Source organism: Python bivittatus, unplaced genomic scaffold (assembly GCF_059951505.1).
Source record: "Python bivittatus isolate LINGU-HERP-01145 unplaced genomic scaffold, Pbiv_v1 ctg000580_np1212, whole genome shotgun sequence".
In the NCBI taxonomy this organism is placed as follows: Eukaryota; Metazoa; Chordata; class Lepidosauria; order Squamata; family Pythonidae; genus Python; species Python bivittatus.
This window is the reverse complement of record NW_028277087.1, coordinates 10,907,523-10,933,695: the sequence shown is the minus strand read 5'-3', so window position 1 is coordinate 10,933,695 and position 26,173 is coordinate 10,907,523. Positions and strand designations below refer to the sequence as shown.

Here is a 26,173-nt window from a genome sequence, read left to right as displayed (position 1 = left end):
CTATCATATTATATAAAATTATAGTTTATCAATAAGTGGACTCTGTTATACCGTCTACCAGCAACCAAAGGCTGGATGATCACCTATCAGAGGTTAACTTGTGGATCCTGCACTGAGGAAGCTGGATTAGATGATTTCTAATATCCTGTAGAGCAATGTTTCTCCACCTTGGCAGCTTTAATATGCGTGGATTTCAATTCTCAGAATTCCCCAGCCAGTATGCTGGCTGGGGAATTCTGGGAGTTGAAGTCCACACATCTTAAACCTACCAAGGTTGAGAAACGCTGCTGTAGAAAGTAAGGAAGATAACTGTGATGCAGATATGCAGAAGCTGTTGCCTAAACAAAGGGGCTAAAGTATTTTTTAAGTCCAGAATGTCCAGATAACATTCAGAAGCAGTACCTCCCTAATTCACTGGAAGGAGGAGGTACATCACAATCTGACTTGCAAGATTCTGTTATTATAACTAATCTCAATAAAAGTTGTTTTAGCTTTCCTTTGCAGTTGATTTCGTGGTCTGGTTACTGGGGCTAACACATCTCTTCTGACTGTGAATCATACCCCTGCTATCACAAACCTTAGTGCCAGCTGAAGTTTAGAGACTGACTCCTTCTGAACATCAGGCCTAAGAACAAACAAGGAGGAAGTTGTTGCCTTTACGGGCTGTTTGACAGCTTCTCATTGGAGCACGAGGCTGGTCATGGAGGCTGTGTTTGATGCCCCTTCTGGGTACCTTTCTCATAGGTGATTATTGCATGGACACATCACAGCAACCTTTGAAATCCAATGACCCCACGGCATTGCCTTCATCTCATTCCTTGCTCATTCGGGAAGCTGGTTTAAGGCATCCTTAGCTACGCCAATGTTAAAGCAGGGTTTTTCCCTTTATTCCAACCATCCAAAAGCAGTCTCAGCGGGTGAAACATCTGTTTGGCTCTGTCACCCATTACTAGGAAGGAAATCAGGTGACTGGCAGTGACTGGGAATAGAGGCAGAAGAAGAATCAGTAGATAAGACATCAAATTTCATGTTGGAATAGTTCTCTGTCAGCTCAAGGAATTGGGGATAGAACTTCATTTCAGCCATGGGAAAAGGTCCCAAGTCTGAAGGTACATCCCCATAGCTCCCTACCATCAGCTTGAAGGTATCTTACTGAACTATCCTTGAAGGATGTGTTCTCATGATGGAGCCTTTCTCTCATCCCCACCCTTTAGCTGAGGTCAACTAATTCCATATATCTGGTTCAGTATTAAAAGTGATGTTTTCCATCTTCTCCAAAAACAAGCCTTGCTATACCCATGATGTGTGGTGCTTGGGTGATGACTGGGGACGATAAGGTTTGGCTGTTGAAGGTACACCACATCTCCTCCAGTTGCTGGTGACTTCCTTCCTTCCTTCCTTCCTTCCTTCCTTCCTTCCTTCCTTCCTTCCTTCCTTCCATCCATCCATCCATCCATCCATCCATCCATCCATCCATGGGCATTCTGCTCTGGGCAGCAGGACTGATTAGGCACCAGGCGTCAGCATGCAGTTGCTTTATTTATGTGAGTCTAGGGATTTCATGTAAGACCACTAGACAGGTGTAAAAAAAAAAATGCCCCAACAGACAACTTGTAAAGTGGATCATGCCTGCCATCTATCCACCTCTATCTCTCATTTTGCCCAAAAAGAGCTAATGGGAGATGTCCCATTAGCTCTTTTTGGGCAAAATGAGAGATACAGCAAGTGAATGTGAGTGAATGAGAGAGGAAGAACAAGTGACAGATGAGTGAATGTGAGTGACCAGAAAGTGAGCGTGAAAGAAAGATGACTGAGTGAAAAAGACAACTGAGCTCAAGAGTGATAGCATGAGCGTTAGTGTGAGAGTGTAAGGCAGGGGAATGAGAGAGAGTAATGCAGCACATGCCAAAGCAAGAGAGAAGGTGATAACCATTGAGAAAGGCAAGCAAAAGACAGCACTGGAGGAAGAGCACAAGCAAGAGTGATAATCTGAAGATTATCCACAGAGTGAGTGAGAGCTTCTCAACAAAGCAGGAAGCCCTCCACTCACTTTGCAGATCAGGTTTCAACAGGTGGCCATATCCATCATTCTAGCCCAAAGTTTCTCAACCTTGGGAACTTTTAAGATGTGTGGACTTCAACTCCCAGAATTCCCCAGCCAGCCATGGTGGCTAAGGGATTCTGGGTGTTGAAGTCCATACATCTTAAAGTTCCCAAGGTTGAGAAACTCTGTTCTAGCCATTTGTTGAAACTCACCTCCTCCCCCAGCCTGTTTCAGAGACAGCAGCGGAAGGATGTTTTTCTCACGACCTGGAGATCCATCAACCACTGCCCCTTAACTTGCTCTATCAGAAGAGCACCACTCACAGAGAAGAGCTCATTACAAAGGCAGGGATAGAGACCAGCTATCAAATTATGCTGACACGTTTTTGTGCTGCCTCGGGGAAGGAAAGCCACATTAAATTGGCTGTCTGGATGTGCCCTTATTCAGCAAACAGGCTCTTCAGGAGTGTTAACAGAGCTGATGCCAAGCAAGTAACATACACTGGTCCTTAGGAAGAAGTTTCTCCACCTCCCAGATTTATCTCTGATGCAAGTTCCCATATCCTAGATCACCAACAGGATTAGATGGTCATTTGGCAAGAAGAGACCAACTTTGACTTTCTGAAGGCAAAACGTTCTCTTTCTGAAGACAACATTTCCATTTTGGGGGTACAATCAATAGGAGGCAGGAATGAGGTTAAAATCAGCAATGTTTATGAGGTTAAAAAATGTAACTCCTTCCAGAGAATGACAAGAGCTACTTTTCCATAGGTTTACTCTTGTAGCACCGAGAAAATCAAGACGCCACTCTTCTTCCCAAAACATCTGGCCCTGATTTTTCTTCTGCTGCCTCCTTCAAAGAGAGGCAGCTGTTCCTTGACTTTACTACATTCCAAATCTGAACTCCACCTTGTAGCAGGAAGTTTGAACAGATAATAACACGTAGCTTTAAAATACCAAAAGATTTCCTTTGCTTTTCCTTGGGCAGACTGATCAGCTTGCACCTCTCCCTTCAGAAGCTGGGACAAGTTGGGTGTGGAGTTACTTCCTCAAGAAAGTGTAATTTGGGGGAAGAGGAAGAAGAGAAAGTTCCTTTGGTTGTCTGCAGGCAGGTGGCAAATCTCCCTGCAAGCACAGAAGTAGGCAAAAATCAGAACTATAAACAGCGATCAGGATTATCTAAACCAAATAATGTTGACTTGGCAAATCACAGCTCTTACTTATTGGGTACATGGGTATGTTTTTTTAAACAAAGATTTTTAGGCCACCTGATTTACAGATCATCTTTGACTAATTTCTGCTCTAATTTCTCAAAGTTCTGGAAGCTGAAAGAAGTTAGATTTTACAAGAGGGATCTACCACAAAAAGGTTGCAGTGTTTCAGCTCAGGACCCTAGCAGGTCATGAATGACTTCAAAGAGTAGCAAGAAGTTTTCTAAAATATTTCCTGCTGCTCCATTTGCTCCCCCTGTTTTCCGTCACAAAATACTTCTTTTAGATGTATGAGCTCAAAGCTGTGTATATAGCACTGTCTCCTCCAATTTTATCCCCGGAACAACTATCTTAAAAGGTAAGTAGGATTAAAGGATAGAAGTTGTGGTTATACAACATGCAATACCTTAAATCCTTATTCACAAAACACAACTGCAATATTCATTTAACACATAATCCAAAGGATGGCTTTTATACAACATGTTCAGAAAGTTGTTGAGCGTCACAGTAGGCTCAACCACCAGCCACCCAACTTTATTTTAGCCTAGTTTATCATGTTGTACAAAACTAGCTTATGAGACTGGGAATCTCCCATTTTCTTCTCACTGCACCCTGTATTGATAGATTTTTTCCCCCTCCAATGTGAAGTTAATAGTACAGTATACAGAAGCAGGGAACAAAATCCTACATATTGAAATACTTTTTAGGATCTTATTTTCACAGATTAAAATAGTATCTCCAAAGTTAAGAGACAGTGTTAGATCTAAACCCAGAATGTATTTGTCTATTTATTTAATGCAAGTATTTCTATACCACTCAGGACAAGAGTGACTTCTGGCCACCTACATAAAATATACCAAGGGTTGGACCAAGTCCTTCTACCATCTGGAATTACTGCAACTTCTTAGTGGAAGAAATAGACAAAAGAAGAAAATACTGCAGGTTTCATATGTTTATTATTTGTTAAATGGTCCCTGTTCTGTTTTGTTGTTTTTGCTGCTTGCTTACTAGATTATTTTAGTCTGGGTTGTCTGTTTGATTCAATGTTTTTAGCCGTTTTTATGTTTTCTCTAGTTTTGTACTCCACTCAGAGTCCACTGGGCGGCCAATAAATTTAAATAAATAAATAAATAAGATGGTGCTGATAGCAATGAGGTGCAAGATAAGCAAAACCAGAATGACCCACAGATTGACTTCTCCCCAAGCCCCTTCTATCCATTCAAGAGGAGTGGGGAGACAACCAGGAGTGCATGCTGAAAGAACAGAGGTACTTGCCTTATACAACTTGCAAACCAATTCGAAGAGAGACTCCTCTGCTTGCGTTTGAAGTTTATCAGTGTGGACCTGAGAAAAATAAAGCGGAGGGAGACATTTTCACCATGACAGTAGCCAAGTGAGTCTGGTTGCTCTGCAAGCAGATTTCACAGAGAGACTTGAATACTAGCACTGTGCAAAATGTTTATAGAATTCTTTAGGAATTGAGTTCAAACGCTCAAAACAGCCATTCGTAATGCACTCCAAGCTCAAAGGGGTCCTTTGTTGAGCCTGAAGGGCGTTTTCAACCTCACAGCACTTCAAAAATGATCAGAGTCGCATCAAAAAGCATCCAGTATTGTCACATCAACCTGCTTTAAGCTTGAAACACTTGGAACTTGAATGGGGGGTTTAGAGCTTTGAATGTTATTCTCTTAGGGCAGCAAAGAAAAAAAAAAGAAATTAATCCTTTCTGTTTTAATACTAATATAGTATTTTTACCACATAACCCAAATAACAAGCAAGGAATGCAGAATGCTTTCTGACACTGTAACTAAACAGTTGACCCTGAGGCAAAAAAATGAATAAGAAAATGGGAGGCTAAATCTGCTCAGCAAGAGGCAGCCAGAATTGGGGCCCTCTTATCGCCATCAGCTGAATGTTCGGTCAGGAGCAAACAGAAGGCCCAGCTTCCCAGCTCCAAGGGGCAAATTAGGGAAACAAAAAAACCCAAGCATCAAATTCAAAGTTTGGGTCCAAGTAGGAGTCTATACTATGTCATTAACTATGATCAGCACATTTTCTCTCTGTTTCTATATAATTTTCACTGTCCTAATAAGCTCAGGGCTCTCAGTTTGCTTCGGCTGGAGCCCAGCGATTACGGCATTGGTATCTTACTAAAGCAAATCAAACTCAGATCCTTACTGCTCTGGTTCTCGTTTTAGGGGAGAAGCACCCCGCACATCATTCTTAAATAGACCCCTTCTCCCTGCCAGTCTGGTGCCCCTGAAGAAGGGAAAGATCAACTTGGTATTTTTGGAACCAAGCGAACAGTAGTTCCTACGTCCCCAAATTCCTGTAAGTAGCCCCAGAAAGCAGTTGATGCCAGGTTCTTGACCTAAACCAGTATATTGGTAACAAAAGAACCAGGACTGGAGGGGCAGATCAGAACATTTCCCAGCCTCATTTTGGGGTCCTGTGAAGTCCTCTGAGGACAGAATGACTGTTCAGCAGCAAATTGTGGAAATACAGTGGTATAATTTTCTGCTTAAAACAGTGTTGTCCAAACTTGGCCACTTTAAGATGAGTGGACTTCAACTCCCAGAATTCCCCAGCCAGCATGGCTGGCTGGGGAATTCTGGGAGTTGAAGTCCACTCATCTTAAAGTGGCCAAGTTTGGACAACACTGGCTTAAAACAAGCTCCCTCATCCCCCCTAACAATTGCTCCCTCCTCTTGGCCATGGCTTTGCTGTCTTCCATGGTTGGGTGGGGAAAACATAAACAGACCCCCTCCCCAGTTAACAAAGCATCTCCTGGCCTGACTATAGAAATGTGATCCTCCCTGGTTTAAAAGAATCATGACTAGATTCCCCAGATGGTCCCCTATCCAAGCACTAAGCAGGTCCAACCCGGCTTAGCTTTCTAGATCAGCCAAACTTTAATTTCTTCCAGAAAAGCAAGCGGAAACTGTAGATGCTGCCAAATTAGCACTTGAGGGTGGGTAGGGAGGGAATTAGCTCTCCAACCTTTGAGCCCAGTGTTACCTACTCACTTGTGTTTATCTGTTGCTGGTGGGGATGAAGGGGAATTTGTACTGGAGAATATACTTTTGGACTTTTACATTAACGGCAAGAGTTTTGCAGGAGCAGACCAAGGATCATCTCGCTCAATGGTATTTCACGCACTGGCACATGGAGACCCCCAATCCCTTTCTCTGCCCTTCTGAGTTCCAGATGTGGGATTCATTTCCCCTATTTTTCAGGAACAAAAAAATATCAAAAATGCCTGAAATATGCCCATCCTTGCTTTCCATTATAGCTAACCAGGTTTATCTGGGAGGCTTGCAAGCAGAGTTGGACAGCAAACGCTATTTCCTACTATTTTCTCCCAGCATCTGTATTTCTCTATAGCATATGGTCCCTAAAAATAAATATTCTCTGTGGGCATCATTCATTACAAGTTCTGGATTAAAAGAATGCATAGGGGGGATTACATCACATAACACAGATGAAGTAAACTTTAAACAAACAAAGGGGTATAATTTTGTTATGCACTTTTAACTGCACAAAAGCAGGATATCACAATTCCTTAAAAGAAACCTGTTTTAGATATGTTTAATTTACGTAGAAAAATGAGGAACCATTATTTGTAAAAACTGGAAATTCTAACAATAACTGAGTGGAGGGAGAAGAGTGAGAGATTGTGTAGAGATGCAATCCTATGTCACTTTGGCAGCAATCCCACAGCATTTATTTATTTATTTCAAATATTTCTATATCATTCTCCCAACCTGATTCACAGAATATGGCAGGGAGACTAAGGGGGTCGTCAGCCTCTCAACTGTTGTCTTCCTAGTCCCCTCCATCATTTCTACCATCATTTTTTCCTACTACAGACAATCTGTTATGGAAAGGAATTCAGTATAGTTCCACAGTGCCTTTGATCAAGACTACTACAAATCCTGTCTGGAGGGGCTGTTCCATCCAAAACTGTTTGCTCCCATTTTTACTTGTCAAATGTTGGAAGAGGATGTAGATCTCTCCATGTACATCAAGGTTTAGCTGCAACCTCTTTGCCAAACTTGATACATCTGTGGTTTGTAGAAGATTAATACTGGAAGATGTGAGGGGGAACATTATCTACTGCCCACATTAACACTTACCCCATTGATGAGAATCCATGGCACGTACTCATGAGATGGTTGCAGAGCCCTGGTGAGTTTAGCATTCTCATGCATAAGCTTGTTACCTAGGTCTCCATTTACACATGCAGTGATATTAGCTAGAGAGATTTCAGGAGCATACAGTTTCAGGCACTGCAAGAAAAGAGTGGGCAATCCTTATTACTTTATCATAGGAATGGGCATTTTTATTGAACCCATTTCTGTGTTCCCTGGAGCCTCCAATCACAATTGCTAAAAACTGAAGGTGGATTTGACTGCCTTTGTAAGTCCTTCTGTCATAGAACTTGATGGATTACTTTGGGCTCTCTCTTGGACCTATCCAGCTTACAGAAATGGGGGGGGAAATGGAGTGGAAGTCCTATATAAGCTCCAGGAAGGTAAGATAAAAATCTAACAAATAAATTATGTATTATTGGCACATTTCTGCAATGTACAGTTTGTCTTTCAATCCACTGGGCACTTATGGCAGCTAACCACTACTTGGTTAACAACCATTCATTCAACGACCGTTCAAACTTATGACAGTGCTGAGCAAGGGGTACTTATGACCAGTCCTCCAAGTTCCAGCAGTCACAGCGTCCCTTGGTCACATGACTGTGATTTCCAACTTTCCCTGCTGGCTTCTCACAAGCAAAGTCAATGGAGAAGCTGGCAGGAAACTGGAAGTCACAGTCACATGAGGTCCTCGCTTAATGACCGGTGGTGATTCACTTAACAATGGTAACCAGGCACTGCTGGAACTGCCATCGCTAAGCAGTGTGGTCCCATGACATCAGAGTCACTTCTGTAATGAGATGGGTGGCATGCAAGTTTGATTTAGAAATAAATAAATAAATATAAAATCACGCTTTATGACTGCATCACTTAGTGATGGTCCCAATCACCATCGTTAAGTGAGGACTACCTGTAAATTAAAATGTAAATGATTATTAGTAGGACTCAAACAGCCAGACAGAAGAGTTGAAAACCTTTCTTGAAAGTGGAGATGGGGATGAAATGTAACTCCCACAGAAGTTAATTCCATAGCCTAGGAGCATCGATCATACTGTAGTGGCCACCATCTTAACTTTTTTGACCATACTGTAGAAAGTAAGGAAGATGACCTTGACAGAAATATGCAAGGCAATTTGCATATTTCCTAGGCTAAAGGAGATGAAACGTTTTTTAAGTCCTGAGCAATGAGATGATATTTGGAAGAGGCTCAGGCAGATACCTTCCTGATTCACTGGAGTATAAGAAGGTAGATGTGAGAAGCGGGGAGGCACAGCACAATCAGATTTGCAAGATTATATTATTATAAACAATCTCAATAAACGTAGTTCTGGTCTTCCGGTGGAATTAATTTTCTGGTCTGGTCTACCTAGTGGGGCTCACACACATGCTGTGGACACCCTGCTTGCTGGTTTTCTTTCAGCTTTTTCAGATGTATTCAGCTCTTATTTTATTTATTTAATTCAACTGATTCTTTATTTACTTATTCTCTTTAGAGAATCCAGCATTCCTGGCTTCGCTGCTTTTAAACATGCGATGAACATCCTTATGGGTCAAACAAATGCCCTGGCAAGTTAACAAGGAGTGCTCAGCCTTAGTTCTACAGCCCCTCCCTCCAAATGTCTCCCTGTTGTCACTCATCAGATCAGGATTCCAGGAAGAACAGTGACCTACCAGTGGCAAGTTGTGGATGACATCTATACTCGACTCCATGCAGAAGATGAGCACAAAAGCAACACGTGGATGCAGGTGGGTGAGACAAGTCTGGGAACGGCAGAACACAAGTGTTAGGGCAGAGTTGAACACAGGGTATGGTCAAAAGGTCAAGCTGACAGCTACAACATACATACAAATCAGGATGGTCCACGCAACGGGCATAAAAAAGGGGTAGAGCTTCCATTGCCCTCCCATGGTTGTCATCTTGACTTTTTTGACCACACCTCCAAACCCCCTTGCAGCAGAGGCTCAAGACACAGAGGAAAGTAGTGCTGATGGGGGGAGGGAGGAAAACAGAGAAAAACCACGCAGAGGAAAATGCCTCAGCCACAGGTTTAGCCTGTTCTAAATCTTATTGTCAAAATTTTAATTAATGTTAACGGATGGAATGAGCATTTAATCAAGCCAATAATTTCTGAAGAGGTAGGCGCAAGAATCTTCCTCTCTTTCAATTTTTTTTCAATGTACTTTTAACTGCTTCCTCTAGTGCAGTGTTTCTCAACCGTGGCAACTTTCAGATGTCTGGACTTCCACTCCCAGAATTCCCCAGCTGGGAATTCTGGGAGTGGAAGTCCAGACATCTGAAAGTTGCCACGGTTGAGAAACACTGCTACAGCGAACAAAATATGGTCTCAGGACAAAAATATGGGCCCTTTCTTACATTTTAGGAGTTTCTACAGGTAGAAGTTTAAGATGCAAAACGGGTGCTGAAGCCTGGCAGATACTTAAGGCATCCACTTCACCCCGAAGCCCCCTCCTCAAATGTATGAGGGTGGCCCTTCACATGCCATACACAGCTTCGCGCGGCTCAGAGCTAACCAAAGTTGCCAGTTTCTGCTCTAAAGCCTGTTGCTGTGTAGATGCAGGAAGCTGTTCCCAAGTTGCGCCCAAGGCAAGGATGATCTGCTCCAAATGGACATTTCCACATTCCCCCCCCCCCCGCCCACCTTCTCATTCTTTCAGTATCGCAGAAGCACAGACCTCTATCATGTTCCCCAGGCATTCGTCTTCACCATGCTGGCATTCAAAGTGCCATTTTGCGGCCTCTTTACTCTCCTGCAAGATGATAAATGGAGTTGAGGAGACTGCTCGGCAAGGAATCCTCTCCATAACCTTCAGTCATTTTGCTGGAACCAGGAATATGCTCCTACCTTTGCATTCCCATAGGGGACCAAAGTGACATTCATGATGTTATTCAGCATCAGCCAAGTGGGAAAGAGCGTCATTACCAGGAACTGGCGGCAGGCAGGACAGAGGGATTCATAGTAGAGGCTCACAGAGACAGAGTTGGCCTGTGGGGAGCTGGGGATCCACTTGGCGCAATGCTTCTCTGCCTGCAAGAAAGCAAAGTCTGCATCAAGATGGGGCCAACCATGTTTGACTATCTGATATGCCAGCAAGTCAAAAAGCTAGTTGTCTTCCTTGGATAGGGAAGCAGGAAATACTTTCATTTCCTGGTTTGATACACATTCTACTGACCCACTCAAATGAACTCTAAATGATTGGGGGGGGGGGAATCAGCAGCTGGACAACTCAGTCATACTAGAGGAAAAACTCCCTGCTATGGCATCTGTCAATGTAGTGTTACCATAGGGAGAAAGGAATGGTTCCCCAGGTGCCACCACCTGCTTATCCTCTGCAACCATGGGAATCCAAGAGATGACCTAGCTTTAAAAATGCAAGCAGGTTTGTAAGGGAGAAGGGAATCCAAGCACTTGCAGGAAGTCTCTTCGCTAGAAGACTAGGCAAGCTCTTTGCAGAGACTTGCAATTAAGCTGTGGGTCTTGTCATCATGAAGAAGTTCTACCTGTGGAGGTCATATGGGCCCCAACACTACTGGCCTTCTTCTGCAAGGCCTTAAAGATGTTGCTGTGCCACTGGGTGTGGAGATCTGGAGGTGCAGTGGAACCCATACAGTGGCCACTCTGAGCATAGAAGATTGTTTTTAGACCCTGACTGTGGATTTTGTTAATTTAATTGTATTGGTTTTATACATCTTTTTAAAATATGGTCTGATTGTCACTTTCTCATCGGAAATTGCCTATTAACTATCTTAAAGCTATTAGAGACCTTTGGAACGACAAGTCTGAAGTCATCAATGAGTCTTATCTTCAACTCTGAACGAAAGAAAAATTAATTATAAGCTTAAGAACTTAAAGAATTTGAAATAAACAAGACTCTGAAACCAGAAGCAGGCAGTCTACAGTGCCTGCACCTTTGGGTAGGCCTTCCAATTTTTCCTGCAGCACCTGCAATGGTTTTTCAATGATTTCAGTTTCCATCCATGGTTGTCGATTTGGCCTGGTGATGTGTCCTAGTGATGTGACTGGGGTTATGCCAAAAGAATTTGGCCATTTGGTGAACTTGTCAGCTTGGGCTTTAATGGTACAAACATCTCACTCAAGCGAATGCACCCACTGAGCAGTGCTGAGGATGGGGGATAAAAAATGCGAAAACTCGTACTGCTCCAAATCAGTGGCTTTGCTAATGTGTTGATGGCCTAATCTGAGGGTGCAATGGGACCCCAGAAAGGCCAGATGCATCCCACAGGCTACCTCCCTGTTTTAAACCTTGGAATGTTTCTTTCAAGAGAAATTCCTCCCCCAACCAATACGAACTATTACACACAGAGGCTAAAATTATCTAATTATAAAAGATCGGGCAAAGGAAGGCGATAATAAAAATAAAAAAGAACGCTCAAGCTGCTTCGATTCACACCCCTCCCCAAGAATCATGCCAACTTCCTCTTCTTGCAAGAGAGAAGTGAAACTGTGATGCTCTGCCAGCAATGGGGCTGATTCATTTTCTCCCACAGTGGGGCTTTCCATGTAGACTTTTCCCTGAGATCTGCGGCGCGAGGGAGGTTATTCAAGGCCTCTTTTATGCCAACCTAGCTGCAAAGTCTTTGTTTGCAAGGGGGCTTTTGAACCAGGAGCACAGACTCCTCACCTTCTAGCTACAGAGGAAAATAGGTTGACAGGACATGAACAGATAGGGAAAGGAAACCTGAGGAAGCGGAAACTTCCTTAGGCCCACAACTGGTAAGAATCCTAGCTCAGTTTTACAACAAAATTCCTTTCAATGTTTACTTGAAAGTCTATTCCGTTTCAACAATGCCATTAGTTTGAATTTAAAAATAAAGTTGGCGGGGGAGATCCTTGCGCGCTTAGCCAAATTGTGCTCAGCCATAAGTTTGTTTAGCCATTAGCTGAGTGTGTGCAATACCCTTGAACCCTAAATCATGATTTACAAACCAAATGGAAGGATGTGCACAACACAAGAAGCCATCATTTGCCCTGAATCTGCCCTTTTTTAACTGTAGGTGTATATGGGGGGCACTTTGTGGCACAAGCAGGAAGTCATTCAAAAATGGTCACACAGTAGGAATAGATGGTGTACCTGGAGAATATTGAAAAAAAGGGAAAATAAAATAAAGATGTGGTTTGCTTATGGAATAGCTGCAGAACTTATTTTAATGTGCATTAAGATTGCATCTATGTCTGACAATTGGCAGACTGCTGTTACTGCTCCCTATTCAAAGAAAAAAGGTAGCCAGAATGAACGCCAAATTATACGATTATTTTGTTAACTATTCCTGCGAAAGTAACAGAATTTTGATTGTAAAAAATATGAGAAATGAGAGTGAGCAAAATTTGGGAAGTGCAGCAAAGCTTTGTACCATGCAAGGGATGTGCACATCACATTTTCACACTTCAGCATGTCACTGAGAAATGTGTATGAGAAAGAAAACTTATTATATGGTTGTTGATTTAGAGAAAGAGTATGATAAAGTGAATAAGCTTGAATTAAACCACTTCTGAAATCTTGCCAAGAAAATTGCAGGAACTAATCCAGGCTGTCGCCAGGAGTCAACAGTGACTCAAAGGCGTGCGCGCGCACACATACACACACACATGTTGTGCATGGCAAATATGAACTCAGAATGTTCCATGTAACAAATATGGAGCTGAAGGTTGGTTGCTGAATGCAATAACAGCAGTTTATGATGGAAATAAAGAGTACGTATTAGTGTATGGACATAATGGAAGGAAGGATCATTTGTAAGGATGGAACAGAATGGAACAGTACATAATTGGTGTACACCAGATTTAACATATTTTCTTCCTTTTTTTAAATGTCTTTGACTTACTATTGCTCACTCCTTTTCTGCACTTTGCATCAGAATATAATTCAGAAGCATCAGAATACAATTTCCATCGTAGCCAGTCAACAGAGCCCACACATCTAGAGGGCGTGTTCTTGACAGCTCTCTTACCCCAATTGTAGGAGATGGCCATACATTTTTAAAAAATGCTTCCTGTAGAGTCAGACAAATCTTGTCTGAGGTAAAATCTTTGACTACATTTCTTAAGCCCTTGCTGGAGTAAGTCTCACTCATCATCCAAAGAGAAGGGTGGATTCACAGGTGAACAATAAGCTGCCCGTCACTGTTTTCTTCTTGCTGCTCCTTCATTAATATCAGGGAATTTGGATTACAAATTTCTGCCAGCTAAGCACTGGGGAGGGAAGGGAGGGCAGGGACTAGGCAAAATTTCCTGAGCCCTGTGCATGAGGAAAAAGGAGTGGAAACCGCAGTAGGCTAGGAAATAAAAGGCAGTATACACTAGATACTGAACAGTGACCTCACAGAATCCAACCTGAGTTGTGTGGAGGCCAACATCTCCTCTAAACGTGTCTAGTTCCCCTTTAAAGCCACTGATCCCCATCACACACACTAGTCAAATATATACCTAATGAAGTTTATTCAGTTCCATGGGCCTGGTAACAAAAAATCAGTACTGGATCAAGGCCTTATCCCCCCTCTTTCAGAGAATTTCATGGGACCTTCCATTGTGAACTTCCCACATTTACCCCATCCATCTGATCCATTTCGGCAAGAAACTCATGAATGAGGGAAAAACATCGTAATTGTCCGGTGATTCTTTTTTTTTCTTAATAGTATTTTACTGGAATATTAAAATTACAAAGTTAAAAGTGAGAAATGAAAAAGAAAATTGAAAATACAAATTATAAAGAAAAGGAAAAGTGAGATAAAGTAAAAGAAAAAGAAAAAAGATATGAAAAATAGATAACTTCCAATCTATCTCTGGTCTTTAAGAGTATCATAAGTGCTAGTTTTTAATGTATTAAGTAGGAATAATTCTTTGTCAAAACATATCCCATTACATTTATAATCTAATCTTCAAATCCCCATGTAAGCTTCGCCCTGCCTGCATTTTGCAAATAGTCCATCAGTGGTTTCCATTCTTTAAGGTAATAATTATTTGAGTTTTCTTTTAATAAGCAAGTCAGTTTATAACTGTCCGGTGATTCTTCATGGGCAATTTGAGGAGTTCTCTGGAAACACTGAGTCCAAAGGTGTCTTTTGCTTTGACTTGTGGCATTTATTTATTTGCTTATTTATTAATTTACTTACTTACTATGTACGTATGTATGACATTTCACAAGATAAAAAGATCAACACCCACACCATGCAAACAGACCAACCAACAGGGTCTCCCTGTTACTTTCCTCCCAGTCCCACCTTTTCCGTGGGGAACCCGCTCTGCCTTCTCCATCCTTGGACCTGCTTGGCTTCTTCCTTTCTTCAAACTGACTTTTAGAATGGCGTTTGAATTGACTTGTATTATCTGACCATGCAGAGAGCCAGCGCGGTGAAGCGGTTAAGGTGCTGGCCTAGGAGGGGAGACCTGGGTTCTAGTCCTCCCTTAGGCACCCAAATACCAGTTGGGCGACCTTGGGCCAAGCGCTTCCTCTCATCCCCCAAACCAGGGTGAACCGGCTGAAAAACAAAGCCCTAACTCAGGGTTTCTCAACCTTGGCAACTTTAAGACATGTAGACTGCAACTCCCAGAATTAATTAAGCCCACAAGTTAACTAATTAACAATAGTTGCAGGCCACACATCTTAAAGTTGCTGCGGTGGAGAAACCCTGCCCTAACCCTCATGGCACAGAGAGCTTTCGCCTGGGCTGAACCAGGCACCCAAAGTGCAGAAAGGAAGCGGGCCCCGCAGCCCAGCGCCACACACAAACTCGGTCCGGGGCAGAGTCCCGCTCTCCGGACCCAGCTCCATCGCTTCGGAGGCCGTTCAGGGGAGGCCGGGAGAGAAGAAGCAACGCTCGGCCAAGCAGGCTTCGCCGCGGCCGCCTGCAGCACGAGCTCGCAAAGCACCCAGTCTGGCGCCGCTCCACGCCTTGCGCGGCGGGTTGCTGACGCGCGGCCAGCCGCCCTCTCGCTTACCTGGCAGGCTCGGGCGATCTCGCTGGAACTGCACCACAACTGCGGCGGATAACCGCACGTCGGGCTGCCACCTTCCCCGAGGCTCGCCCAGAGGCTGCCCGCCACGAGCAGGAGAAGCCAGCCACCCATGGCGAAGCGCTCCCCAGTCTTGAGCGCCAACAAGGGCAGCGTGGCGGGCCTTTAAACTCCCTCCGCCTCCGCCCGCCCCCTTCCTACTCGGGGCAACCTGTTTTTCCTCTTCTGCCGCTCTTAGTGACTCAGCCGGCCTCGGCTGCTCTCGGTCGTGTGCGCTTTTCCTACTGCGCTTGAATTCCTCCTCTTTTCTTGCAAGGCTGGGAGTTGCTGCTGTACGCACATCAGGCGCATGATAGCGTTGGAGCAACCAGGAAAAAAAGGCAGATATGACCAGCGATGGATTACTGTAGAGACACGCACCGGGTTGCGGATTAGCAAATGGGCTGAAATAGCACCAATATGTGTTTCTTGTAATCTCCAGAGTAGGCTCCGTGGGATGACCGTGGCTCCTTCCCCTACATTAAATTAAACCTGCGTTGGCAAAATCCAATTCTGGACTACCAAGAGACTGGATGTCGAGGGAAGAGAGCGGGGAGGTCTTCTCCCTTCTAGCTGGCGCCAACAGCTGGAAGATGGCTTGAGTTTTGTTACCACAGCTGCATATGTCCAAAAGTCTTGAATCAGTGCATGTTTGGAAACTTTTGTTTTTTCTAGTCATTGGAATTCCCAGACTTTAAAAACAAAAAGCTGTATTTTTGTGTAATGAGTAGGAGACTTAGTTTAATTCCTCTCTGGCCCCATCCTTCTGCAGTTTTAAAAATGAGCCTTGCTTATGCACTCAACGCAGTCTTTCATTTTCTGGACCTTAAGAACAGCCATTTGTAATGCTTACATGGGTCCAGGCCAGGGTTTAGTTTATTCCTTGCTGCTTGCAAATCCAGAGCAGTTATCTTTGGACTCTGAATGGGAAGCTGAGGAAGGAGCTGGAGTTCAAAGCAATCATGTGATGGGTGCATCTTGCTTGCCTGCAGACTGAATTCTCTGAGTGATTTAGTAATCATAATTTGGTTTAATCCATTCAATGACTAATCCTCTGATTGTTGCTGAAGCCAAAACAACACTGGCAACAAGGAGGATGGTGGACTGAGTTTTTTGTAGGGGCTAAACTGTATTTTCAAGTGTGTGTCTGTCTGTCTGCCTTGTCTGTCTATATCATCTTCCCGAGGAGAAAGGTCTGAAGCCCCCCCCCCCAGCTTTAAGGCCCTGTTCTGACTACAGGTTACAGGTGTTATGAATCAAATGTCTACTTTTCCTGAATTTGCAATTCAAAACTTGTTTTCTACTGCTGGAGCATGTTGGGAACGATGGCTGGAAAAGCTGGAAGATATGATGGGAGAAGACAAATCTACAAAGAAACAGACGATGTGTCTTCATTTTGCAGAAGAGAAGGGGCATTATGGCATCAACTTTGCCCAACCCAGAAGACCGCTTTGATGACAACCAAGCAATAACACCTCTGACCGATATTTCCAGGGATTTCAGGACACGGAGTTTGAGCAACACATGTTTTCTCGGCAGAGTAAGGAGAACATGAATGCATTTTATTTCTGGTGGTCCGGTACCATCTGGCTTCCTTGTGCAAGTTTTCTAACACAGAACAGGAAGTAAGGAGGAAGATCCTTCAAGGTTGCCTATTTCCCAAATTAAGAAGGTGCATTTTGAGGAATGTGCTTTAACTATAATCCATGACGTTGCAAGAACAGATGTGGCAGATATGTAAGCTCAGGTGAGAAACCAAAGGACCACTGTGCAAGTTCCTCAGCAACTTACACTCCATCTTTTCCTCACGTGAATGCCAGGGTTACTTCCTGTTAGCAGAGTCATTTTCAGCCATTCCTCTAAGTTTAGACCATATGAACATCCCAAATCATCAAGCCCAAGCAGCCCCAGAAGGATTGTGAGTGTTGATGATAACACTTATGCTTTCATAATGTCTTCTATGCAGTATTTAGCCATGCCAGAAGGCCACAGTGTCATGTGGTATGATTGACATGGGAACAGCTATAACTATTATGACTCAAAAAACATGTGACACTATTTCACAAGCCAGCATGAACATGCTGAATATGGCTAAGACAAAGTTTATGTTTCACCGCCTTCCCAAGTTGTGTTGTGTTCCCCCCACCTCTGGGTCTCCAGAGCTCCTGGATTGTCCCAATTTCCTCTGCCTACAATAACTGATGATCAACTGACATTGCACCCATTTATTGATCTCACAGCAAGGCTTGTAAATTTTCACTGGAGGAGCATCTGTATGATCCAGTGGATTTTCAGAGAGGCTGCAGCTTTATTGGTACGTGGTTTGGTTGTTTCACCTTCAGAGTATTGCAAAAGTCTGGCTGGCATTCACAGTTCTTCTTTGTCCTACTCTGAAGCAGTGCCATTTGAGGCGTCCTGGGCCTGCCACCCTATTCCCTGGCTCCCTCTTCACACCAGGGCTGGTGCTTGTGTTCAGAGGCTTCTGTCATTCCTCCCACCCCAAAGGACCCTTATTTGCCTCTGCAATCCTGATGATTGCTTACGTTCTTCTGGGCAGGGTCGTCTTTTTGCTCACCATCTCCTGCCTCTGGGGTTTCAGAGACCCGGTCATGCAGCTTTGGATCAATTCCCTCCTTTTAGCCTCTGTGAAAGTCTGAGGTCTTTTCAAGGGATTAAGAGATCTTTTTATTAGAGTAGTGGGGTAGGGTGGAATTTGGTATTCTGTCGTACTCTCATTAAGATTGGTGGTTTCCAGGTTAGTATTTGTGCTTTAATAATTATGGATATCTGTGTGTTTGGCGGTATTGTAGGACTTTCTATTAAATGTGTATGGTTACTACTTTTGCTTCTAAATGCATGTTACTGGTTGATTGTTAAGTTGTGGACTAATTTTATTGGATGGAATTTTGTTAAGTATGGTGTTTTTCTTTTATCTCTATTGCACCTTGGTGAAGGCATGTAATTATCTATTGCTTGCTTTTATTAATCGAGGAATAACACAGTATAAATAAAAAGAATATACAGTATTTGACTGGTGTTTTTTGGAAATTCATATTCCAGCCATGAACATAGGAATTATCCAAGTAATGTCATAAGTGTGGAGTCCTTGGGGTTCTCTGAGCTTGGTTCTTTTCTTGCAAACGTTTCATTACCTGGCTAGGTAACATCTTCAGTGCTAGGATGGGATGGGGTTTGCTCTCTATTTATGTGCTGTGGCCTGCCTTGCCAGTGCTGGTGGGGGTGGGGGTTCTGTTTTGCTCATCTGGTAGTTCATTGATTAACATCTGTTGACTGTTTAATTGTGTGCCTGGTGGTGACCTTTGCTTATCTGGGTGATGACTGCTGGTGATTGATTGTTGATGAGGTGATCTTCTGGTCTTTTGTCTCTTTTGAATAGTATGTAGATGCTGTTTATCTCTATGTGTCTGTTAATTGCTGCCTTACCATTTTGCATCCATTTTGATGTGCTATCTTCCATCCAGCTGTGCTCTTTATTGGGGGTTTGTATCTGATGCTGGTGGGTAGGGTATGCTGTCTTAGGCATTCATGTAGAAAAAATAACTCTTCTTTGGTGGAGGTTTGCCTGCATGCAAATTTCTCCCAATTGCTGCCTTGTCTGAATACCAGGCTTCCAAGAATTCTCTTGCAAATACACCCAGATCGAAATACCCAGAATCATGGACCTCATCAACCTCTGCCTCACCACCTATTTTCAGTTTGATGGACAAATATACCAACAAATCTGAGGCACCCCCATGGGATCACCACTGTTAGGACTCATAGCAGAGATTGTAATGCAACGCCTAGAAGCTATAGCACTTCCTCACATACAACCTAAAGTATGGATCCAATATGCAGATGACACATTTGTTATTATAAAAAAGAAACAACTAGAGAAGACACATGAAACCTTTAACAGCATCTTCAAAGGAATAAAATTCACTAGAGAGGAAGAAAACAATAACACTCTACCCTTCCTGGATATTCTCATCAGCAGAGGAAAGAACAGGAAATTAGAAACCCAAGTTCATCAGAAGACAACCCACACCAATCAAGTACTCCATTACCAAAGTAACAACCCAACCTCCCACCAGAGGAGCTGTGTAAAAACATTATTCAAGCAAGCACAAATGCATTGCAGCAACCCAGAACAGCAGAAAAAGGAAAAAGACCACCTATACAACATCTTCCAACAAAATGGATACCCACGTAATTTTATCAAAAAGTGCCTGACCACTCAACCTACTACAACACAACCTACACAAGCTATGAAAAGGATCACACTGCCATGCATCAGAAACATCTCAGAAACCACCAACAGACTATTACAACCGTATGGCAATTCTGTAGCACATAAACCAACAAAATCACTCCAAAATACCCTAAGTAAACCAAAAGACCCAGTAGCCCAAGAAGAAAAAGCAGGAGTCATCTACAACATACAGTGTAAGGACTGTAAGAAACACTACGTAGGACAGACAGGTAGGAGACTAGCAGAACACATCCAAGAGCACCAACTAGCAGTCAGAAGACATGATGAAAATTCCTTAATCTCACAACACATTGACAGACTCAACCATAGTTTTAACTGGGAAACTGTCAGCATTTTAGACCAAGCTAAATCCAAATATGCAAGAGAATTCTTGGAAGCCTGGTATTCAGACAAGGCAGCAATTAACAGACACATAGAGATAAACAGCATCTACATACTATTCAAAAGAGACAAAAGACCAGAAGATCACCTCACCAGCAATCATCACCCAGATAAGCAAAGGCTACCACCAGGCACACGATCAAGCAGCAAACATATGCTAATCAAAGAACTACCAGAGGAGCAAATCAAAAAACCCACCCCCACCAGCACTGGCAAGGCAGGCCACAGCACATAAATAGAGAGCAAACCCCAGCCCATTTTAGCACTGAAGATGTTACCTAGCCAGGTAATGAAACGTTTGCAAGAAAAGAACCAAGCTCAGAGAACCCCAAGGACTCCACAGTTGTGAGAGCTGAGCTACATATATTTACCTCTATTGGTAATGTCATAAGATATATGTGCTCAGCAAAGTGGTTTTTATGGATCTATTACTAATTACTTTTTAAAAATTTATTTATTATATAAAATATTATACATTACTGATAATGTGACATCAAGTTGGTGTCAACTGTTAGCGACCACACAGATTTTCTTCATGAATTATATATGATAATAAATTATTATTTTATTCGTTTATTATTATTTTATACATGGCTGCTGAACAGAGCCACGGAATGGGTGCAACACTTCACATCCACTGTGGATGGTATCCTTTTAGATTTAAATAAATGCCAATTTTTTTAGGATCATGTCTGAGGAATGGCTATCATCAATCTGAATTACATCCAGATTCTAGATACGTTATTGCCTTCAGTACTCATGTGAGGCCAAAGCACACAAATGTTGGAGTTCAGTCATCTCCTCAGCAGTGGAGACTTTTCAAAACACCATTTGTGAAGCGATCACAGGATTTGTGAAGTGATTGTATTCTGAACATTAGTGATGACATTCTCACGCATGGCAGCACAACAGAGGAGCATGGTTTTCACGAAGGCCATCCTCCAATGAATCCAAGAACATAAACTGAGGCTGCATCACCAGACATGTGAATTTGAACAGTTTCCCCAGGTTGTTAAGAACAGTATCTGGATTTTATATGCTGGAAATTACTCAGTTTTCAAGTTAAAGGGGAAGTTGAGCAATTCATGCACATATTCAAGAAAACTGCAGTGAGCCAGTGCAATCTGCAGATCCAGCATTCAGCAAAAGTTTTATAAGTTTCTGTGCAACTAAACAGCTACAGCCCATATATCTCTACTGACATTGCCCCAGCTACCATTTTCTTTAGTCAAATTTTGCAAATGAAACTTCCTCATGTTGAAGGGGTTGGTGGTGATGCCCTGACCTGTCATCTCAATCTGATGCATAACATGCTACGGCTGCCCAAAACAAAAAGCAGTGCAATTGAGCATGGCACATCACAGGGCCAAACCTCAAGGTTGGAGATGATGTAAAGAAAATAAAACCTCATAGCATGTTATCAACCCCATACAACACTGCCCTGTGTAAGATCACCAGCATCAAAGACACCAGAGTCACAGCAAAATGGGACAACCATTTTCTCCCCAGATGGAACAATTCCATGGATTTTTACCTAGAAAGACACATTCATGCATCCCCTCAGTTGCTTGTGAGAACCTAGAGATCTCTCACACATGGAAGAAACAGAAGACATTCCTATGAGTGTGTTTACCATGTTTACCGCCTTAAGAGCCAGGTTGGCCACAACTCCTTGTACCCAAGGCCGAATCGTACCATGTGACCAATATCCCTGCTGCTGAGGTTGAAAGTGCAAATCCAAAGATCACTGAAATTCCAAGACTATGTATCTTTGTTTTATACTTGAAATATTTACTATTTATTGATAATGGTATATGATGTTTGATAGTTGATATTACTTGTCTGTGGAAAACAAAGGAGGATGTTAGGTTCTGGACTCACAGGGTCTAGGCCAGGTTTTAATTTATTCTTGCCAATTCCAAGGCAGTTGTGATTGGACTCCAGAAGAAAGGCTAGAACCAAAGTACAGTAGTAGGACAAGTTACAGCCTCTTGCAGAGTGACTTAGTAAATGTGGTTAGGGTTGGATCTCTGATCATTGCTGAAATGAAAATAACATGCGACCTTCCACAAGTCTGAAATCTGGAAGTGAATATAGACTGTTCTGAATCACCCAACCACTCACAGTTTTTTTTAAAAGGCATACTTCTGCCTTTTGATTGATTCTGCCATCAAGTTGGAGATTTGAAAATAAGAAAAATGTGTCCTTCAGCATATAACCAGGAGAATGGCAATGTATTTCTAAAAATTAATTCCACACTAAGTTCACCCATAAGTTGTTACCTACCCCTATCTTAGTGTAACATGGAAATTAGATTAGCAAATGAAAAAAAAAAATTCAATCTGCATAAGATAAAGTAAGAAAGGGAGGTTTTCCTCATGAATGGGTCCATGCTGTTTTCATGGAAAGATACCCACCAGTTTGCCACTGATTTCTTCCCAGTCTAGTCTACAGATGTATTCCTGTCTGGTTTTCTTGAGAATAAAATCCTTCTGTGAACCAGAAATCAACTCTTACAATACTCTTTTCTAGAGCTGTGAAAAGATATGGGGGCATCCGCTGGGGTGTGTGTAAAAAGTCAAGATGGTGATGGAAGAATAATGAAATACTCACAGTAGAGGATTGATTGATTGATTGATTGATTAAATTTATATGCCACCTATCTCCCCCAGAGGGTACTGGATTGGATTATAAAATTGACAGAGCTTGCGGAAATGGCGGAGCTGACCACTTTGGTCAAGGAAAAAAAGATGAAGACGTTTTTAAAAGACTGGAAGCCTTATATGGACTTTTTTTGTTGAAAGAAGAAAAGGCTGAATTGATAATTTATGGATTTGGGGATTAAAAATGGTTAAAGAGGAAGGGGAAAGAATAAGATGGCAATTACTCGATAGAAAGAAGGGTGGAAGTCATCATTTTATGTTTTCTTTCTTTTTCTACTTCTCGTTTTTCCTTATTTTTTCTTTATTTTTTATACTTTTTATCGTATTGAAAAATTCTAATAATTTTTTTTTTCAAGGCAGAAGCTATGCACCCCCTCCTCCCAAAAAAGTCAAGATGCAGACTGCAAAATTGAAACTCTGTTCATTTTATGCATGTTGCATATGTGAACCAAGTAACAAAAAACAGAGGTTTGTTCACATGGTCACATCCACTGTCATGACTTTTTTTGGCACACAGGTACTGTGGATGTCCCTGAAAGGTACCTGTTGAATTAATGCAACCTATCAAGCGGGCAACTTTGGCATATTTAATTTAGAGTGAAGTTTCCCAATAGAGAGGCCATCATGAGCAGCCTGGGGTAAAAACATTAGGAACCCCCTATATGGGAAGAACAAGACAAATGAGTTGGTGAGCATTTCCTGCTCTCGGCAACAAAAGACATTACGTAGCACCTTGGCCAATACTGTCAACACTCAGCCGGGTATGTTAAGCAGCTTCACATGAATTTAAGGAATTTGCTACTATAAGATAGGGCAATACCCTCTAATCAAGAAGGGTTTATAAGTGGCCTTCTTGGTGCTACCCACTCTTTGCAACACTCTCTTCCAGAAATACCAGTTCCTAGTAGAGAAGCAACAAGCTAATTCTTGCCATCACAACCTGTCCCTGATATACTTCCTGGAAACATCTGTTGATGCAGGGAGGCTGATTGGATCACTTGAGTAACCCAGATGTATTTTCTTTACCAGCAGTTATGTCCCCCATGAAAATTACAATACAGGCATAAACTTTAGAGAGGCAATAAGGTGGTAAGGATCAATAATCTATTGGGAACAAGACAACTAGGTTCAAATCAAGGAAAAGCATGAGGCCTAACACAATCCATGCTCCCCGTCTGGTGAACCTCACAGGATTCATGAGATCTAGCTGCCCCTCAGAGGCAGGGAGGAAAAGAAATGGATATTTTATAAGCCTTACATTTGGATTCTGTCTCAATAGCCTTGCAAGAGAGAGGCAATAGATTTTGTGTGCAGTATAAGTTGGGGCAGGTAAATGTTTTTGTGGCTAGGACCAGGTTCATTTTAAAAAATGTTCTGGCTTTGTATGCCACAGGAGACACGCCAACTATTTGTTTTGTGAAGAGGTATTGCTTGTTGCAGGTGGAGAAGAGTTGGAAATTTTATTTAAGAAAAAAGGAAACAAGGAACATTATTGGGGAGTGGGAGTTGATAGGTTTTTTGTATTGGGGGTTTTACTCTGTAAGCCGCCTGGAGTCCCTGTGTGTGAGTTGGGCAGCCATATAAATGTGTTAAATAAATAAATAAATATTGTGCCACCCAAAATCAGCATTGTTGCTACCAGACTGAGCAACATGTTCTCGAACAATGTTTCTCAACCATGGCAACTTTAGGACGTGTGGACTTCAACTCCCAGAATTACCCAGCCAGCATGGGGAATTCTGGGACTTGAAGTCCACACGTCTTAAAGTTGCCAAGTTTGAGAAACACTGATCTAGGGAGTGTTCTGGGGTCGACAAAAACATGGTGTTTGGGCTGCCTAACACTGGCATGGTGGTCACCCAACAGCAGAAGAAGCAGGATGAAACAGAGCCCTAGCAAGAACACTGCAAAAAATGCAACAACACAGGGAATGGCTGAAAGATATGAAAATAAAAAGTAAATCAGTAGCTAAACTTATGACTGTGTGGTAGCAAGAGGAGCTATTTTGAAAGGAGGACTGCTAAAGCAAATAATCTGAGCCAAAGAGTGCTATGAGGTTAGTGGCCAAAGAACAGGCTAAGAGCAAATTCCCCAGATGGTGGATTTGAGGGCAAAGCAAAATTGCTACCTATGCATGAATGGTCTCTCCCCTCCCCTCAGCCCTGTTCAGGGTTCACTGATGGAAGTTAAGAAGCCCAGAGCGTAACCACCTCTGCAGGAAAGTTTCACAACCCACCAGAGGCGAGACCAGGAGCCTCAAGCTTGTAACCCACATGTGCCCTTCCAAGTAATTTTCTGCAGATGGTGGGTCAAGGCTGGCCAAGCACCACAAAGATGCCCAGTTTGGGCCATAGACTCATTCCAGGAAGAGGAACAGCTTGGAGATAGCAGCCTAGCAGCTTGCTTCAGCCCAACCCAACAGAGCTCCTGGCAAGGCGGTTGGCTGACCCATGCCACCAGCCTCCAGGAACTGTTGACTCTCGAAGCCAGTGGTGGGCACTGCTTCTCAGGTGGTGCCGGGATCTTCAGGCAGGCAGTGACAGTGGGGAGCCGAGACAAAGCAGGAAGGCGGGATCTGGCTATCCAGCTCTTAAGGGTCTCTCTGCCAGCCCAGGAGGCGGGAGATCTTTCTGTTAGGGGGATGGACTGTGCCAGGCATGGAAAAAGAAAAAGAGGAGGAGAATTGGGGTAGGTCTTGGTGGGATGGGCTTCCTAAATTAAATCTTCCTGTGCATTGTCTCGAAAAATAATATGTACCAACCCAGAAACAAAGCCAAATATTGTTCTGGTTAATGAAAAAACTGCCAGCTAAGTGGCCAAAATGAAGCATTTAAGTTAAAGGAATAAAATTACATTTAATGCCATACACATCTTCATTTTTAACTTCTGTATCAATGTATGAAATGACACCAGTGTTGCAGGCATCAGGGGTTGGCAGTTGTTATGGTTTGAGACCCCTGACCTATATGCAGGAACATCATTTTTCACTTCTGTTTTTCTACAAAAAACATCCACCCGCTTCCTTCTCAAGAAGAAAAGTTCTTTAAAAGTTATTACTAGTCAGTCTTGGTCTTGGTTCACCAGCCTTGAAGCCCAGTCCTCAAGCCCTCCACAAATTAAAAAAAAAAAAAAAGTTGAATTATTTTTTCCATTTTAAGAACCAAACATGTAAGGGGCAGAGAGAGAAAGAGAAGCACATGCAATTTTGCATTAACACATTTCATTTTATTTTATTTTTTTTAATATGGAAGTACCGTACAAAACTTTTAATTTTCTTTTTATCTTACAGTAACAAATTCTGACGCAAATACTGGAGCTTACAATGATTCAATAAACATTTGTTTCCTTTTTAAAGTGAAGGAGCCTGGAAAGTATGGCTGGAATGATGTGAGGAAGGGAAAAAAGAGAGGCGTTTGGTATT

At 42.6% G+C, this 26,173-nt stretch overlaps 1 protein-coding gene across 1 annotated transcript; it reads right to left on the bottom strand.

Annotated features, from left to right (window-relative positions):
* Positions 1–2,939: 2,939 nt before the first annotated feature.
* On the bottom strand, positions 2,940–15,656 carry IFI30 (IFI30 lysosomal thiol reductase). Its single transcript, XM_088149584.1, has 7 exons — positions 15,382–15,656; positions 10,270–10,452; positions 10,100–10,174; positions 9,077–9,166; positions 7,391–7,543; positions 4,526–4,598; positions 2,940–3,164 (listed from the first exon to the last, which is right to left on the bottom strand). Exons 1-7 carry the CDS (start codon positions 15,508–15,510, stop codon positions 3,085–3,087), a joined length of 783 nt encoding a protein of 260 aa, XP_088005710.1. The 5' UTR covers positions 15,511–15,656; the 3' UTR covers positions 2,940–3,084.
* Between the last annotated feature and the right edge of the window lie 10,517 nt (positions 15,657–26,173).

Excerpts from the sequence above, each read along its gene's own strand:
- IFI30 (XM_088149584.1), bottom strand. The coding sequence starts at position 15,510 with ATGGGTGGCTGGCTTCTCCTGCTCGTGGCGGGCAGCCTCTGGGCGAGC. Across the intron at positions 10,453-15,381 it reads AGATCGCCCGAGCCTGCCAG|GCAGAGAAGCATTGCGCCAA; the intron begins GTAAGCGAGAGG and ends GCTTTCTTGCAG. Across the intron at positions 9,167-10,099 it reads GCCTGGGGAACATGATAGAG|ACTTGTCTCACCCACCTGCA; the intron begins GTCTGTGCTTCT and ends TGCCGTTCCCAG.